The sequence below is a fragment of the Penicillium macrosclerotiorum genome (assembly GCF_028827735.1).
Source record: "Penicillium macrosclerotiorum strain IBT 26536 chromosome Unknown utg000002l_segment0_segment0, whole genome shotgun sequence".
Lineage (NCBI taxonomy): Eukaryota > Fungi > Ascomycota > Eurotiomycetes > Eurotiales > Aspergillaceae > Penicillium > Penicillium macrosclerotiorum.
Window position 1 is genome coordinate 1,703,627 of NW_026643082.1, and position 17,555 is coordinate 1,721,181.

Sequence of the window (17,555 nt, forward strand, 5' to 3'; positions counted from 1 at the left end):
AAAGGTTCCATTTGGCGACATTGTGGTATCATTGTAAAGTCCTCAAACCCGTCAAAGGTATTTTTCTGCTTCAATACTACATTGCATTCTACGAAGCAACCCAGCCAATAACCAGGAGAAGCAGTCAATTGTGACGCAAATAGGGGTAGGTACACACAAACACACAGCCGTCAAGGCAGCACTAGTCCAACTCCCAAGACCGAACCCAAGCGCGCAAACCCAATACACAGGACCGTTATAAATGGATCGGGACATGGATGGATAGGCATCAAGTAGCCACGAGAGAGAGCAAAATAAAACACTTCCACGGAACGCGATGAGGGAATGACGATCCAAGACGACCTGGCACGGACTTTCCACGGCTCTTGAAAGGAGTGTTGACGGATGTTCATAGAAAAAAGCGGGGATGAAAGAGGTAGAAATAATATATAAAAATAGATACACAAGAAACGAAGGTGGTCGCGCCTTCTACTCGGTCACAAGCAGGGGTGCGAAGTAACCACCCACAACGGGCCGAGCGACGAAGGTGGTCGACGGATAGCTAGGGACTGAGTCAGCATGGGGGTCTCAGGAGCCAAGATGCAGGGGCATGGATAATAACATACTTTCCAGTAACAGTGTCATACAAATCAGTCAGGGGCCGGTTTGTTGGGGTGTTGTTGACCCATGTGGCCAGGTGATCGATGAACATGTCCCGCGTGTCGGTGGACGCGACGGCTGCAGCAAAGCACTCCCAGTCGCCTATGTTTCAAACCAATAAGACGAGTTCAATATTACACATGGTTTTGATGACTCACCCTTAGTATATGTGTGGCGTGTGTCGAGAGGAACCCCATAGGTATTCACGACAGTAGAATAGAAGTCACTCTGCATCTGGTAGACAGACTGAGGCACCAGGTTGAGACCCAGCTGCGCATCCGCAAAGAGATTGTAAAGAAGGCCTGCGTACACGTGTCAGTCTGAAACAAATATTAAGGGGTGGAGGAGGTGAGGAGTGCAACTAACCGTGGCTGCTGGAATTGCCATATGACAGGGTTGTGTGGGGTACGTCGGTGCTATCATCAATGGCCAGTTCCTGCCATTTGGTGATGTACTCCTCAGCAATACTGGAGTAGTTGGCGAAGTCGGCAGTGTGACCAGTCTCATTGGCAATAACAGCCATTGCCTGGATACCGATCATTCCTTTCAAAGCTAGGTTGGTTTGGTTGCTAATTATGCCAGTCAGCTATCGATTCGTTGCCTTGATTTCGGTGTATACTCACGCCAAGGATCCAGCGAAGTCATCGGTTGAGATCTGGTTCGCCGGGTAAAGAGCATCAGCGACAAGGTACCCAGTCCACTTCTTCAGAATATCGTAATGAGTGCTCAGGTAGTCGGTGTCCCCAGCATTCCTTGCATATGCGAGAGTCATAATTAACATATTTCCGCACTCCTCCAGAGGCATTGCTTCATCGTTTCCAGCATTGTGACCGGTGGCATTAGGATAATTGGAGCCGATGTCATGCATAGAATAAGTATTCGGATATTTACCAGCTTCCTGGTTCTCAAAGAGTGGGTCCAGAACCAGTTTCAAGAGCTCCGGGTTGGAGTACAGGAGGATGGGATATGCCGGGAAAATCACATCAACAGTGTTCACATTTCCATCCGAGGAGATTTCCTTCAGGAACAAGTACATCTTGTCCGTGGTGCCACAAAGCTGGGTAGCACCAAACGCCTGGCGGGCCGCAAGCGAGGTAAGCGTGAGGTAGTTCTGACCAGCAACAGCCAAGGAGTCCGTAGATACTTGATTATCAAAGTCTGCCGCCAGAGAACTAGAGTCAGAGAAGTCCTTGTGGAAGAAGGCAAGCGCTTCAAGCTCAGTGTCGAAGTAGCTCTTCCATAGAGACGGCACAGGGGCATATGAAGAAGAGCCCTCATACTGTACAGCCTCATCCTGGGTCAGGCCAAGCGAGAATAATGTGCTGACAGGAGAGGAGTTAACAGTGCCTAGGTTGGATGAAAAACCGAATACGGGCCAGCTGGTCGAGATTGCCCGATAGTCCGAGTCGGCACCATTGGTCAAGACACCATTAGACGAGAATTGCCCTCGCACTACCGTATCTTGACCCGACTGGTAGGTCATGCTGTCGACAGCATCTGTGGCCCAATACCAATAGCCCCACTCGGCCTGTTGATTAATTTCGGAGAATGCCAGCTGTGTCTGCCGGTAGACCTTATGGTAGGCAACATCTTCTGTGGTGCCATACTCCCATTCAGCAATGGCAGTGCGATCTCCAGAAACCCATTCTACGCAAGGCAATTAGAAAACACCTCTTTCGGGGATAGTACCGAGCAAAAGGGTTTATCTAGAAAACTCACCAGCAGAGATATCAGCATAGACTTGCACATCGTGATCGTTGCCATCCAAAGACGCAACTTCAACGTTCAGGTACGAGAAAATCAGCGATTGACGCTTGAAGTCCTGGGGCGTGATCGGCGACAAGAAAGTAACATTCATCTCAACCACTCCACCAACAGTCATGGTAAAAACGCTCTTGGTTGATGTGTATTCAAACGCAGTTTGGGTTACTGTGGTCGATCCAGGCAGACCCATCCAAGTAAAAGCCGCACCGTCCACACGTATTAACCCACACCAACCGGTAACTTGATTACTGTTCACGGTTAGGTGGCAGGAAACTAGCTCTTGCAAGTAGATCAAAACTTACTCCCAAAAGGTTGGCCATTGTCCGGCTAGATAGCCGCCGTTCCCACCATCAGAACCAGCATTTTGCCAGGTGCTCAAATAGGGCGACTTGACTGCCAAAGGCAAGGATGGTGGCCGTGCGGGTGAAAAGGTTGATGTTGCTCCAGTGGAAGCAACCAAGGAAGAAACCAGCAGAGCAAGGCTAAACAGCTGCATGGTGACAGTAAAATAAAGATGGACAGAAAGGATTGGACGGGATCAAAATGATCAACCCGGGCGAGCTCGTGCTCTTTCTTGTAATTAAACTGTCGACGTAAAAAGTGTGGTGCAAGGAGAGACAAGTGAAGTGAAGGTGAAAAGGAGCCAAGCTGTAGCCAGACGAGGCAAGACACAGGGAACGATCGGCGCTCTGTTTACTGGAATGCCAGGGACATTTTTATAGTCGAGACACTGTCCAACAGAAGAGGGGCGAAAGGCCGAAGACCCCGGTCCCGGGCCCGCATGCCAGAATGCTCTCTCCACAGTCACAATTGAAGAAGTTTAGCGCGATAGGGAATGGTGGTTACAGCAAGCAGCAGACCTGCATGAGGAGAAGAAAGTTCCAAGCGAGCACGTCGGCTGATCATTGTTAGTCCCTCCGACGACAAGAACGGGATAGCTACCCATGCGGCCATTTCGGCCACATGAAAAGGGAGAGAAAGGTAGGATGCGAGGGGGTGATAAAAAAGGGGTTGTGCAGCAGCACGATGGTAGGGCCGATGCCAACATTAGGCCGGACCGGTCCAGGACCACTGCCAGACCCTAGATAGGGGTGAGGGAATAACGCAACGGAAGCGCAAAAGCAATAAAAGGCCGACGAGAATAGGGGGTATACCAATTCAGTTTATCTCCGAACAAAAAAAACGCGGTCAAGTCGATTTTGCATCAACTTCAGGTTGCATGGAACAAGCGGCGGTCTATGCGGGATCGACGGTGGTCGTGGCGTCCACGGGAGCCAAGAGGCGCTCAGGAGGCCGTTTAGCCCTGATGGCGTCGTTCTGCAGATGACTGAAGACACGGGATAGCGCAAATAAGGATGTGGAGTGAAAAATGAAATGAGCGTGGGTGGGTAAGCCAACGAGTGTCGTGATAGTAGTTATGCAAGTCAGAAGTCTCTGGTCAGAGGGAGGGAAATGCTATACAAGTCTAAGTGTCGAGACGCGCTAGGGTGCCTGAGTTGTATAGAACCCCCCATCCCGACGATCGCGCCAGGAAGGAACTGGAAGTCATTCGCTCCGCGTCGTCCCCGGTTGCGCTGGTCAGTGGCTCCGGCAGGGAAAGAGCGAGGGCATCGTGATGCCATCATGCGGACACAGGCACAGGCACATCTCTTCTCCTTGGCTCTCGGCTTGTCGCCCTCCAGTGAAGTATATCGTCATATTTTGGTTGATTTTAGTGCCTGGCAATATCTGCGGGGAAAACGGAGAAATGGCGATCAGCAGAGGGGCCCGGGTGAGAGAGCCGGGGCGTCGTCAGCGTATCCCCGGGAGAGATTCATCATTACATTCCGCGCCGGCCAGCACGAGATGGTGAGCCACGGGCCAAGCTCGGAAAAGAAAAAGAAAAGGGAGAAGCTCTGGGGACCTGCAGCCGTGAAGATAGCGGCGTTACGATTTTTGCCAGTGTTCAAATCATAGCAGCTCCCCTTGCAGAGAAGACGTCCCTCCGCGTCAGCGCATCAGATTCGGGTGTTGGCCGAGACGGAGGAGAACAAGGGGAATGCATAGTCTCGATCGCATTTCATGTACCGAGTACATCTCAGATCCGGACAGAGGGTCGCGTGCACCGGGGTGTCGAATGGATCTCAAAGTATCCAGGACTCGGCGCCCATGTCGATCCACTGGACTATTGGCACCTCCTTGCCGGGGTTGTGGAAGATGATTCGTCAGAGCGGCCAGCGGCAGGGTGGAAATTGTTATTATCCGCCCTCATTGTCTCTCTTCTCGCTTCCTCATCATGGCCGCCATGGAATTGTGGCGTGTCGTATACAGCGGGGGAAATTCAGGAAGAGGAAAGGCTGGTGTGGTTGACCGATGTAACACCTGATCCCGACTTGGCGGGGCCGGCACCGTTTGGGCCCGGAGTATATCTGCTTGTGTCATTAACAATCTATATTTTGATCTATTTGTTGGAGGAGTTTTTCAAATTGGAGCAATTTTTTCAAACACCGAACTGGTACTAGAGTAGGCGCAGGACCAGCAAAGCCCGGATATGGTGAAATTGCAGGACTGAGTGTCTACCCACAGACCCTATAGTCTGTTTTTTGTTGAGCCCTCGCGCGAGACTGTCCGGATGAATCGGATGAGATGCGATAGATCTCATAGCGCACGTGTCACAGAGCTCGCATGCACTATCTGCACGTCCATCTCCTTCAGACCTCACCGCCGTGCTCGGAATGCAGCTGGGATAAGTCCGTGGGAGGTCCACATCAGTGGATCCGTGCAGTACACAATGTCATAGTGGGGCCCAGCCTGACTACAGAACATCTTCTGCAAGGCGACACAGTATGATGCGAATGAATAATTCAGATTGAAAGACTATGGTGTCTTGAGGCTTGATCCCAGTCCCATGTCCATCTGTATGACATACTGGATCTGGTGTCACCGCTGGGATTGGACACAACGCCCAAATCGGACGGCATCTATAGAATCAACATTTTCTTCTTCAATTCGATAATCAATCCTCATTAATGGAAGCAATGGATTCAATTTAGCACCTGACATAGCTCTCTCTCTCTTTTTCTCTCTCTTGGCCAGTTATCTGGCATCTTTCCTGCCCGAATCCACGACTATGAATGTATTTCTATGAATCTCAGGAACACAACTATTGCTCAGGATGGCAGCTAACGTACGCACGCTATGTGCAACGACGGCGGGATATAACTTGCCAGTCATTTATCATCCACCACATATCGAATATCGAGATAGACATGGATGTACAGCACCGACTCAAGAGCGGTAATGCGCCCCAGCGGACCTGAAATCCACCGACATGAAAGGTCATATCATTACTTATCCTTCTGGCTCATAATTGAGTCGACGAAAAGTCAACCTAGCAAACACACAAGCCAGGAGCACGCAATCACCAGAAACACAATAATATCTAACAGAAGACATTGTACATAACCATTTCATATCGAAGTCCCAGCCTATGCCGTTATATGCACTAAACATTAGATACACCCCCCTCCACCAACCTCCACTAACGCAGGAACCCAATTTTTCAGGCCCCGGTCCCGGTTCCATCCGACCTTTCATTCTCTATCACGTCGAAATCTGCGCGAGCCCGATGCAAAACTCGCCCCAGTCGCTGCCCGTGCTGGAAGACATAACCTCTTCGGCAATCGCCTCCTCCAGGCGCTCGTCATAGCGCCGCCGATACTCCGTCTTGACCTGCTCCAAGTGGCGTGGTTCCCAGTGCAGGCGGACTAGGCGGGAGATAAGCAGCTCGGAGCGCTCGCGGCCGGTGCGGGACTCGCGGACGGCTTGATGGAGGAGCAGAGCGTCGCGTAGGGGGCGATTGATGGCGCCGTTCAGGATGTGCGCGAGGGTTTCGCCCTAGGGAGGTTTGTTAGCTTGGGCTCGATATACTCACGGGGATAAGGCAAGTAAGGAAAGTCAGGAGAGAGGGAGAGAGACGGAGGGGTGAAAGGCTATATCGAATGAAGATTGTGTAAAACGTACCACCAGATTCTGCGACTTGGAAATCATCGCGCGGGCAAAGTTCTGCCGATAGATATCCTCATACTCGTGCAGTACCTCGCGCAAGTGCGGGTCACTTCGGACGACGATGATATTGACCATAGCTGTTTCGCCACCCTCGCGGGAGATCAGGGCGCGGTGCAGGTCCTGGACGTCCTGGCGAACGAGACGGGGATCCAACGGCTCTCGGTCATCCTGGCGGCGCTCCTCGAGAGCGAGCATGATAGCGGTGCGGAACTTGTCGGCCTTAAGCTCAGACTTCATGCAGCGTTCGAGCGAGTCGCCGTAGCGGGTGTCGCGGAAGCAGGCCTTGATCTCCCGGATGGCGGCGTTGGAGCGGCCGATCAGCGACTCAATTAACAGCTCGCGGCGCGAGGTGCCAGCCTGGTAGTAGCAATTGGCCCAGTAGGCCTCGGACTCCCAGCGGCCAAGGGCGGTGGCATAGGCAACCTTGCCGAAGGAGGAGTTGCCAAGCTTGAGGCGGAGGTGTTTGGCGAGGTTGATACCTTTTCCGTGGAGCTTGACCTTGTTCTTGTATTCCTGTCGCAGGAGCAGAATCTCGTCGCTGGTGAGCCGAGGTAGGACCTGAATGATGGTCTTGTTGTCGATGTTGCGAGCGTGATTCAGGGCGGACTGCATGGCGGATGCGTCCGCGCCAGCGTCGTAGAAGGACACGCGCTTGCGACCAGTCGTGGGCGAGATGACGATCATCCCATCTTCGGGGATGGAGGTTCGACTGCGACGCTTGTCATCTTTTTCTTTTTCTTCAATCTTCTCCTTGCTACTACGGGGACGAGATTCTTTCCCACTGGTAGAGGACTTGGAGCGGGTGTGTTTCTTGCGCCGTCTCGTTTCGGAGTTCGAAGTATCTCCGTCCAGCGGCTCCAAGTCTGAGATGTCGTCGTCCCGCGAAGGCATCACAATCGGGGAAGGCATCGGAGAGATCGTCTGGTAAGTACCACGGTAGGCTTCAAGCAGCGGGCTTGCCGGCGGGTGATGGCCTGCGTGCGTACTGTGCGCGCCAGCTACAGCGAGGTTATTCCCAGACGACACGGATAGACTATGCGGACGACCTCGTCCACCACCCGGGGTGATTTCCACAACTTGTTGCTGGTGGAGGTGTTGGGGTTGATGCTGCGGGTGCTGCGGAGCTGGGTGATGTTGTTGTTGCTGCTGCGGTTGCGATTTCTCTACAAATTGAGGATCGCGGCTATACCTATATGGATAGACAGGTTGTTGCTCTGGAGGAGGCGGTTTTTTGAACTGCTCCTGAGGCGACACCGAATAGGGTTGGACCGGAGTTGCCTTGGACGTATATCGAACATGAGGATCGACTTGAGCGTACTGATAGTGGGCTGGTCGTGCATAACCTGGATGCGGATCGTACGTGGGATGCGCAGCGTCGCTAGCAGAGGCAGTGCGATAATGCGATGGAGTATAAGCACCAGAGGAGCTCGGTGCATACGGAATCGGCTGCTGCGCGGGCAGGCCGGCATACTGAGGCATTGGAAACGTGGGAGCCGTGGTGGCAGGAACCTCAGCATAGGTAGATGCCGTTGGGAATCCACCGGGCATTGTGGATGGTACACCAGCTTCCGATGAAGGCGGGACAAAGCCTGGGCGTTCGCTTTCCGGGATAGAAGCCCAGTCGGACGGTGGGTCGGCATGAATCGGCTGGCGTGGTGCGACTGGTTGAGCATGAATGTAATGCGTCGGCTGCGCATACTTATATTTGTTTGGCCGGGCATAGCTTGGATGAGCCCCTGGAGAATCTCCATATGCCAGATGATCGTCTGAGTCCTCATCCGAATCGTCGTGGCGAGAATCGCGGCCAGGAGGGGAGGAGGGGCGACGCTGATGCGAGCGGCTCGTATACTCTCGCGACTCCCGCGCATCCCTTGGATCTCGCGAATCTCGCGGCCGGATAATCCTCACATCGCGATCGTCCTCATTTTCCGAATGTTCATAACGATCGTCACGGCGCCGTTGCGATACCTTCTCTACGTCGCGTTCTCGGTCCCGGTCCCGGTCCCGGTCCCGACGCCTCTTCGACTCGTCCTCGGAATCAGAACGGTCGACATCGAATCGCGCTGGGCTGCGAGGCGCACGGGAAACGATACTCCGAGGCTCGTCGGACTCGCGCGACCGGCTCTCCTTCACCAGCTTGTACTTGCGATCGAGCTCGGCATCATCGTCGGAGCCATAACCTCGCGGAGAGCGGGGGTGATTTCGACTGCCGGGGAACGCGAGCGCGGCGCGCGGGAGGGCGAGGGATCCGGCAAGCGACTGTCGCGCGAGCGGGGAGCGCTCACGGCTGCGGCCGGGCGACCTGGAACGGGTGCGCGACCGTGGGTCGTTGACCTGGAGGGACATGGTTGCTCCAGAGTCCAGGTGGGGTGGCGCCGGAATTGGAGATGTGTTTACCAGGAGAAGTATAAGAACAGTCTAAGAACAGTATAAGAGCCGTTTATGAAGGAGGAGTCCTCGGTCAGCGCCGGCGCACACAAACGAAATTGCCTGTCGCTCCCCGACCCCAGTCAATGTTTGGCTTGCTGATCCGCGCGAAGCGGGGAAAGGTGTGAAGGGGCGGACGAGCTGCTTTTGCGTCAGACCAGACCCGGGAGGCTGTGATGAAGCATTCAGCGTTGGTCTAGACGAAATACAACCGAAGACAGGGCAGGAAAGGGGAGGTAAGCGAGGAGGAAGCGGAAGAGGAGAAGGAGAAAACGAAATAAATCGGAGGTTGGAGCGTGAGTCTGGAAACATTCTCGTATCCTCTTTAAGCTGGAGCAATCGGGCCAGCCCACTGGGGATTCTGCACAACCCACTGGCCCCCAAAGGAGCCGCGTAGCAAGGCATTTCATTGGTTCCCCTGCAGACTCGAGGCTTACGATCGTCCTGACAGTGCATTTCAGCCGCTCAGGGATTCGTAGGGCCAATGCGCCCGCTGGGAAAAGTTGGCAATCCGGCCGAAGTAAGCCACTATGGAGGCAAAAAAAACCCTCTGGCTCAGGATACATCAGACGAGAAAGGGGGGTGGCGAGTCCCTATAGGTGGTGCAGCTTCCGTTGGGGTATGCAATCACGATTCTAGAAGTACACAGAAGTAACTCTGGTTGCCTACACACATTACAATGGGCAAAAAGAATACACAATTACTAGAGAACTTTCGAAGGAGCTTTGAAGTACAGGATAGGAACACTCCAGACGGTGTGATGTAATTTGCCAGAAGGAAAATACACAGCTCGAGGCAGAAGGGAAAGACAAGAAGAGAAGTGAAGAGAAAAAGAGAAAGGAAGTCCGCGATCGAAGAGAGACGACCGAGGCAAGAAAAAATTGGGGGGTATGTGCGGAAACTGCAAGCTATGCGAACAGGAGGGAAAGCAAGAGAAACAGGAGAAGAACCAGGAGAGGCAGACACGAGGACTGCAGGGGCAATAAGCGCCTCTGCGAACCATTGGACTGTTTTAGCGTGTGCGGCGACCGTCACGAATGGGTCCCATGCGACCGCCATAGACGTGCTTGGATGGCATCGGCGCCGGTTGTCCGTTGCGGTTGAGGCGGTTGGTTCGCCAGCGCTCGTACCACACCACACGGCTGGCCTCGCGAAGCTCGGAGCGCCATTCACTGAAAACCGAATCCTTGAGGCGCACAAAGTCACAGTGCTCTGCATCATAGGGGTCGGCGAAACCCCACGGGAATCGACGGCCGATCGGCTCTTCACCCGAGGCCAGGGAATGCGGGTCAGGGGACAGGATGGAAAAGGGAACATGCGGGTTGACGGCTTGCACCCCACGCTCACTCTGGCTGCGCTGCGAAGGCGACTGGGGAACAGGCACTGGCGCCTGTGTGTTGTCCTCTTCTTTCTCTCCTGTCTCGGTCTCGTGTTCCTTGGATTCAGTGCCATCCGCTTCGGTGGCTTCGGTGGTCTCGGTCTTATCTCCTTGTTCGGACTCCTCTTCCTCTTCATCGGCACTTTCCGATGAAGTGTACTCCTCCTGGTCTTCCAGGGTCAGAATCTCGAGGGGATCGATGTTAGCCTTCTTCAAGCTGTCCCAAACTGCTTTGCGCAGGTATCCCATATGAGCGGAGGTGATCGTATCTGCTTTGCTGATGACCGGCACCACAGTGGTCTTGCCGAGAATGGTGCGCAGCACCTGCAGATCCAAATTTTGATCCAACACTCCCAGAACGGGGTTGTCGGAGGCTTTGGGAGTTCCATTGGCGAGGCGCTCGGCAGCAGCGATGTTCTCATCGAGATGGACGGGATCCAAAAGCAAGAAGGTGCAGTGAATATGAGTATCGCGAGCACCGGGGGAGCGAACCACCTTCATCTCCTCAGCGAGAGTCTCTTCAAACTTGCTCTCCAAGAAGCCAGTCACCCCGCGCATTTGCAGATCGACGATATTGCGCTCCAGGCCGGTCGAATCCCAGAGGGTCAGGCCGACACGCTCTCCGTCAATCTCCGTCTCCAGGTACTGAGAGGTAAATCCTTCGTAGGCGGAGGTCTGGCTTTCCAGCTCCTCCAGCTCCTCGGGAGTTCGGGAAGGGTGCTTATGTGGGGGCATCGTCAAAGCCTTGCGGAGAAAATTGAGGAAAGACGTCTTGCCAGAGTTGCGGGCGCCCACCACGAGGACACTGTTTTTCAGGAAATGTTAGTTATACTGGTCTCCCTCCCTTCCTCGTTTCAACTCCACATCGCGTAAATAGAATAAATAGAATACCCCAACGATGAAGATCGGACAGAATAGAGAAAAAAAAAGAGCACTCACTTGTAAGGAGTGGGGTCCTTGCGACGGCGAATGCGACGCGGACTGTTGACAGTGCTGACAGCACTGCTGGCGTAGCTGTAACGGCCGCGATGGGTCATGCTCTCGGTGCGAGCATACGGATCGATGACATCTGCCGTGGGCGAACTGAGCGATGCAGATGCTGCAAGACCAGATTGAGGACGAGGCACAGCGGGGGGTGCGCCCAGCGTGTCGCGTTCCTCACCACCAAAGGTCTCGAGTTGCGGGGGCGGGGCGAGATCGGGCAGGCGGGGGGCGTGCTTGGGCGCATACGATTCGCGCTGACGGCGGAGTTCTTCCTCCATGGCCTGGGCCTTGGACATCTTCTTGCGACTGCCGGAGGATTTGCGTTCCCCGAGAGGTTCGGTGGATTTGGAGCGGCGAAGGAAGCCGAGAGATGTCCGGCGTGCGTTGGGGTTCAGGGAGGCCTGGCCGTTTTCCGTAGTTGGCGAAACAGGCAGCGCATCGGAAGGCGTGTGGCTGACGGGGGTCGTGGTTGCCATTTTGGGAACTCGCGCTTTGCCTCGCTTGGTGTCTTCGCGTCGTGTGTTTTTTTTTTTTCGTTTTGGGTTGAATTTGATACGGTTTTTTTGCGGTTCTCGGTTTTCGTTTCGCTGAAGTTGCGGGTGGGAGCAGGACTGTAGTTTCAGGCCATTCCAAAGTCAGCCTATGACCAATGCAGTGACAATCCCTTGAGCTTCAAAAGTATACGGGCCACGACTGCATTCTGCATGATGGCCCAGTGTACCCTACAACCCTGCTACCCGCGCAGGACTAGCGTTGTCTGCATACAATTTGCAAAACGCAGACTTCCCGCGCCAGCCAAGGAAATCAGGAAGCCTTGGGGGGTAGTAGAGATATATGTGGTATACATTGTGACAGAATTCCATACAATGTGGATGATCTCCACGTATGACATCGCCAGCCTTCCCCGCTATGCAAGGAGGAGGGGGTGGAGAAGTCACTCAGGTCGGAAGGAACCTGGACCCGAGGGAGGGGGAAAAAGAAAAGGAAAGCGATGCTACTCACAACGTCAAATCAAGATTTAAGCACTATGTATGCCAATTGTGCGCCGCAGTGGGATTGACCAAAGGGATGGAGTTTGAAATTGGTGGGGAAAAGGGATCCTCGGAGGAGGGTGTATATCAATGCTTCAAGCGAATTCAATTCGTCGGCATTGACCTCGCGATAGGTTGATCGGAACAGAATTGGCGTCGTCAGAGGCGAATTGGGTGTCGGATGGGTTTCGAAAAGGAACAAGGGTCTTGTCGAGACGGCGATTTCCGGTTTCACGAGAGAGCAAGAAAGGAACGAATGGGATGTCGGTAAACTGCAACAGCAGGGGGCGACGAACAAGTTGGAAACGAGGAGAACGAGAGGAAGAGATCCAAAGGCGACAGAGCTCCCAACCAGGGTGAGATTGTCGGCAATTCCGCTGTCCGGTCAACTCCTGGAGGACGGAAACAGGGGGAGGATAGTGTGGGAAGGACGAAACACGAAAAACGGGGTCGAGGTGGAATGGAAATTCGGGGGCGCGAACAAAGTTTCCCAACTTGGGGGCAACTCGGGGGCCTCGCGGTACTTTTTTTTTAGGGATTTTGTGGGGGAGATTAAGTGGTGCAATTGACAAATGGCCTGCTCACAGCGTCCGACTCGGGCGGCGCATGGAGAGAGATTGAAAGTAGAAAAAGGGAATGGGGGAGGAGGAGGGAGAAGGAGAGGAAATGGGCGAGGAGAAGAAGAGGGACATCCGAAACGTCGATGCGGAGGAACGTTTGGACCGGGTTAATTGGATTGATTGGCGGGTGGCTACGGGCCTGGGTAGTGTAGTTGATTTGGGCTCTGATTAGATCATTTTATTAATGTGATCCATGAGTCTACGGAGCCCGGAAATACTGGACTGGACTTTGAAGGTTCGTAGGCGACGCAAGTTGGCCCCGATGGAGCATCTGATTGGATTGTCGCGAGGCAACGCGAAGTACATACAGGTCGCAGATGTCGAGGGACTGGACAACTGACGCGCAAAATGTGACGGACTCAATCGGCCTTGCAGGGCTCACGAGCAGAAGACAGTTCAGACTGGTCCAGGAGCGGGAGTCTTCTCCCCTCTTCTCGTTTTCTCTTCTGCTGTGAGACGTGGGACACCACGTCCGGTGTCCAGTACGAGGGTCTCCTCAAGATTCAGTCCGAGATTCAGGGGTAAAAAAAACCGTCGGCTCAGAGCCCAGATCCCAGGGCAGCCGGGTGGTCCCCCACTTCGAGCTTAAGCAGGAGCGCTGTTTGGGTAGAAGCCAGTGCGGTTCGTTCCACGCCGGCGGGCAGCTAACGCCAGTTGGGAAGGGGGGGCTGTCGATGAATTGGCCGGAGCTGACTCGAGTGAGAGCTGGGCAGACGGGAGCTGGACTCCTCCAAAACCTGGCAAATACCACAGAGGGTGTCTGGCAGGGGGCGTCTTTTCGAATGAACACCTATATTCTGGTTCAGTCTCTCTCTCTGTGTTTTGTCACTGATATCTCGGAGACGTGCATCTGCCAGCTGCGGGCTTTGGTGTTGACACCACGAGGTTCTCCCCTGAAAACCCGCTGGCACGTGCGCAACGGACGCCAGGGGCCGTTTGCATTCCCCACTCGCGATCAGTGAGTGCTCATCTTCAGTATTTTGCTTTTTGCCGTCGCGAACCAAAGATGACACAGGGCACAATAAAATGCCACGGGCTATGGTTGTGTTAAGATATGATCACCGACATGACTCGTTTGACTTAGCAGGATTTCCACTGTGCGGGCTTTCGGTCGCTGGCGGATCCATTAACCAACATGTCAAGAGTGGCAGTTGGCAGGATGGAGCATCTTTATGATCAGACCTTTCATCGGAGACTCTCCGTTCTTCACTTGGTCAACTGTTACCGAGGGATCCCGGATGTAATAAGAGTCGTGGATCGACTCCATTGTAATTTGCCCAACATTTAGGTCACAGGAGAGGCTCAAGGCAAGTTGGTCTTGATAAGCTTGCTTGGCGCGTGGATTGTTTAAAAAAACGTGGGCAGCCCACGATCTTCACGCTGCATGAACACCACGTTGATTGCGCAACAGGATCACACACTAGCTTGTTGGTGAGTTCCAACGATTGGTTCACGACATTTTTGCTACCTGAACCAGTATCAAAAGCAGCACAGAGTAGCCTTCCAGACGGTCTTAGAAGATTTCAACCCTGAAGACAGCCCCTCCCCCCTATATAGGGCTGCCTTCTCTAATTACGAACACATCCGTTCCAAGACAAGAGCCGCCGCCTCCAACCTCGACCAAACACCTTTTCTTCTCAACCCATTATCTCCCGATTGTACCCAAAACATGTCTCGTGGGGCAACACCCAAAGCTCTGGCAGGCCCCATTCCCCGAGAGCTCGAACCCTGGTACCCAACTTTTCGGGACGCGCCCAATCCAGCTGCGCGCTATTAGCCCCAAAACCACGGATAACCTTGTTCCCCTAGGCTGATCCAGCACAAAAGAACCGAGTACAACCGCATTCATCTCCCGCACATTGTGGAATAACCTCTTATTGATTTCTATCTCGGTACGCTGACCGCCTAAAAGGGCCGCCCAGTAAAAGGCCTGCATGGCTCGTTTCACGAAACCCGCGCACGTTCCAGTAGTGGAGCCCGGGTGGGGTCCGCTGGCAGGCCATCGCGTGCAGGAATTGCCATAGTGGGAAGGGTGGAAATTGACGAGCTTCGACTGGGCTACGCTGGGAGTGCATGCTGCTAGGACGGCTGGAACGCATTCGCATTCCCCCTGGTTGAACGAGTACTCCATAGTCTATATCCAAGCAGGGCACAGAGGGAGACCACCCTATTTATTTGATAACTCCTCCTCTCGACTTGACAGAGAAGTCGACATACCATGAATATGTAGCTTTCCGGTCACTGAAAGTCAAAAACGCTTTCTCTCCTCACTTAGTAGTCTATTGCTCAAACAAAGAGAATGGTCTCTCTCCATTTACCCCACTTAGAAATTCGGTCAACGAGAAAGGTATCATTCTAGCAAGAAAAAATAAAGGATGCATCGGGCGAATCAGTCCCAAAATATAGGCCCCATTCCCCCATTCCCCCATTCCCAGACCCTCATACCAAAGCCCTACGGAGCAGTCGAGTTTACCGCAAAGAGACGGAACGGCAGCACGATACACGGTGTGGATGGGCACACGTGCGTTCTATTCAACGACTTGAATTTTGGTCCATTCGGGCCTGCGACATATTTGGCTTCGCCGAAGATAGACGGCTCGTTTGGCGGCTGGTCATCGCCCCAGCGGCCATTAAAGTTCAGCCAGGCGACGGGCTCAACGGTGGCGGCTGCAAAGACTTGTGTGGACGGGTCATAGGTGTAGGTGTAGGCATTGAGTATCGGGTCCCAGAGAATGCCTTGATCGGTGTAATCGAGCAGAAAGCCAACCGGGAGAGTAATACCCGGAAGAGTATGGTCGTGCGTCCTGTGCGAGGGAATATAGAGCGTTAGCGTAATGAGTTTTGCCATTGAGCAGTTTGATAGATGGGCATGACATGATATTGGGGATGCCCCGACTTACCCTGCAGTGGCGTAGTTGGCGTGGGTGCCATTTCCGGAATATGATATTGGCCGCTTGCCCCTCTTCTCCATAGCCTCGTAGGTATATGCTTGGCCGCTGGCGTGCTGGCTATACCACATAGCCTGGGGGTGCCGTTTGCGAAGCGGATCATGTTGTGCTCCCTATATTTCATGAGTTCGGTTCGGAAAGACCTTTGAGCTTCGACATACCAGTCACCAATGTGATCTCCAAACTCCAATCCCAAGACTTTGTCACCCTTGTTGTATCTTGAAGAGGTCAGACGGAATCCTTTAGGTTCAAGGCGATGCTATGATCGCATCGAATGTCTCACTTACGCAAAGAAATAGAAGTAAAAGGCATCCACATTCCCAGAACCATGATCCACGACAATAATTGCACTGCCCGTGCCATTGCCCGTCCGCCCTTGTGAGTCCGGGGTGATCCCTCGAAACCAGGCGGGCTCAGGGCTGGCATCAATCCCTTCATGAGAGGTCAAGTATACACTGGTATTGCCCAGACTATTGAGCTGATCTAAGTTGTCTAAAGTGACTGGCGAGGGGGCATTTTGTATCGCCGTCCAATTGACTTTAGGGATTGTATTGTCTAACTGCGCTTGGAGATCGCCAGGCCGGTATGGATCTTGGCTATGAAGCCACACTAGGGGAGCTATGCAGTGTCAGAGAATAGGAGGCAGGGCAAGGAGAGCACCCGGTCTAGAAGAAGGCTCGAAATACTTACCATAGTCATATACATATTGAGGAATAGATGCACTGGTGGGCTGAAACCTCGAAGCAAGTAGCGGGGCCAGTGCCGCAAAACGTGATATAAGGCGTCGCATCTCTTTGTGTTTCGATAAAAGTTTGTATATCTTGACCAAGTATTTCCGCGATGATTGGCTTGGAACAGGTGTTTCTAAGACGACTCGAAATCTCGTTGAGTCTTTTATCTTTTCTGGAATCAGCATCCATGATCTTGTCACCCGACACGGCCACAGGGACCCTCCTAGGAATTTGAGTCACCTTGCCACGACAAGAAGCACCTACAGATCAGAATGACAGTGTCGGGGAGCTCAATATTCATATACTCAAAATTAGTAGTAGGGATGATCGACGACAAGACCGCATCCCATAGAAAGCACCAGGCTTCTTTGCCACACGTCAATATAGAAGAACTAGAGGAAGATATATATATGCGCCACGAGAGCCACGAAACTCTCTCCAAGATTTATCGATCGCATCGGCGTACCCGAGTCCATAGGAGCGGGGAGGGTCTTATTTTCGGAATCCAGAAGGATCTCAGAAGACCCTGATGCAGCTAGGGATGGTTGCCCTGATCCCATCTTCTTGGCTACAGGACCAGGGATGCCGTGGAATGTGAAGGACCAACAGCCAGCAAGGAATCAACCAGGTGGGGAGGGGAAGCTTCTGACTCGGTGGAGAAAGCCCGCCCATGCAGATACAGTACCAGTCGAATGCATCCTAATGACCGTGTGCTTCTGAGTTTGTTCCTCGTTGTTTCTTGAGGAGGGGGGGCTCCTGACATGGTCATTCGGGCGTATCGGTTTTCGGCTCACCATACACATTCTCTCCCGAAGACTGCGGGGATTTAGGATCCGGTGGAAGGTCGACGCCATCATTATTTATGATCATTTGAAGACTAAGAAGGGCATCATTCAGCTCAAGATCCGCAGCTTCGGCGGCGGCCAAGGGCTGCTGCGGTACCACCCAGGAACCGGCCGATCGCTCGGGTGTGCAGGGTGAGCCAT

The 17,555-nt window shown here is 53.4% G+C and overlaps 4 protein-coding genes across 4 annotated transcripts; all 4 read right to left on the bottom strand.

Annotated features, from left to right (window-relative positions):
- Positions 1–468: 468 nt before the first annotated feature.
- gta1 (glutaminase GtaA) lies at positions 469–2,899 on the bottom strand (the record flags this gene model as incomplete). Its single annotated transcript, XM_057073486.1, has 7 exons — positions 469–541; positions 606–741; positions 798–941; positions 1,006–1,208; positions 1,263–2,286; positions 2,359–2,651; positions 2,706–2,899. 7 exons carry the CDS (start codon positions 2,897–2,899, stop codon positions 469–471), a joined length of 2,067 nt encoding a protein of 688 aa, XP_056937127.1.
- A 3,086-nt stretch (positions 2,900–5,985) lies between these two features.
- Positions 5,986–8,796, bottom strand: anxc4 (annexin ANXC4; the record flags this gene model as incomplete). Its single annotated transcript, XM_057073487.1, has 2 exons — positions 5,986–6,279; positions 6,406–8,796. 2 exons carry the CDS (start codon positions 8,794–8,796, stop codon positions 5,986–5,988), a joined length of 2,685 nt encoding a protein of 894 aa, XP_056937128.1.
- Positions 8,797–9,889: 1,093 nt separating this feature from the next.
- aspE (septin) lies at positions 9,890–11,715 on the bottom strand (the record flags this gene model as incomplete). The annotated part of the gene is made up of 2 exons (XM_057073488.1): positions 9,890–11,060; positions 11,195–11,715. The coding sequence occupies 2 exons, from the start codon at positions 11,713–11,715 to the stop codon at positions 9,890–9,892; spliced, it is 1,692 nt and encodes a 563-aa protein (XP_056937129.1).
- A 3,627-nt stretch (positions 11,716–15,342) lies between these two features.
- On the bottom strand, positions 15,343–16,628 carry N7462_001763 (uncharacterized protein; the record flags this gene model as incomplete). Its single annotated transcript, XM_057073489.1, has 5 exons — positions 15,343–15,694; positions 15,791–15,951; positions 15,996–16,056; positions 16,126–16,456; positions 16,529–16,628. The coding sequence occupies 5 exons, from the start codon at positions 16,626–16,628 to the stop codon at positions 15,343–15,345; spliced, it is 1,005 nt and encodes a 334-aa protein (XP_056937130.1).
- Positions 16,629–17,555: the final 927 nt, after the last annotated feature.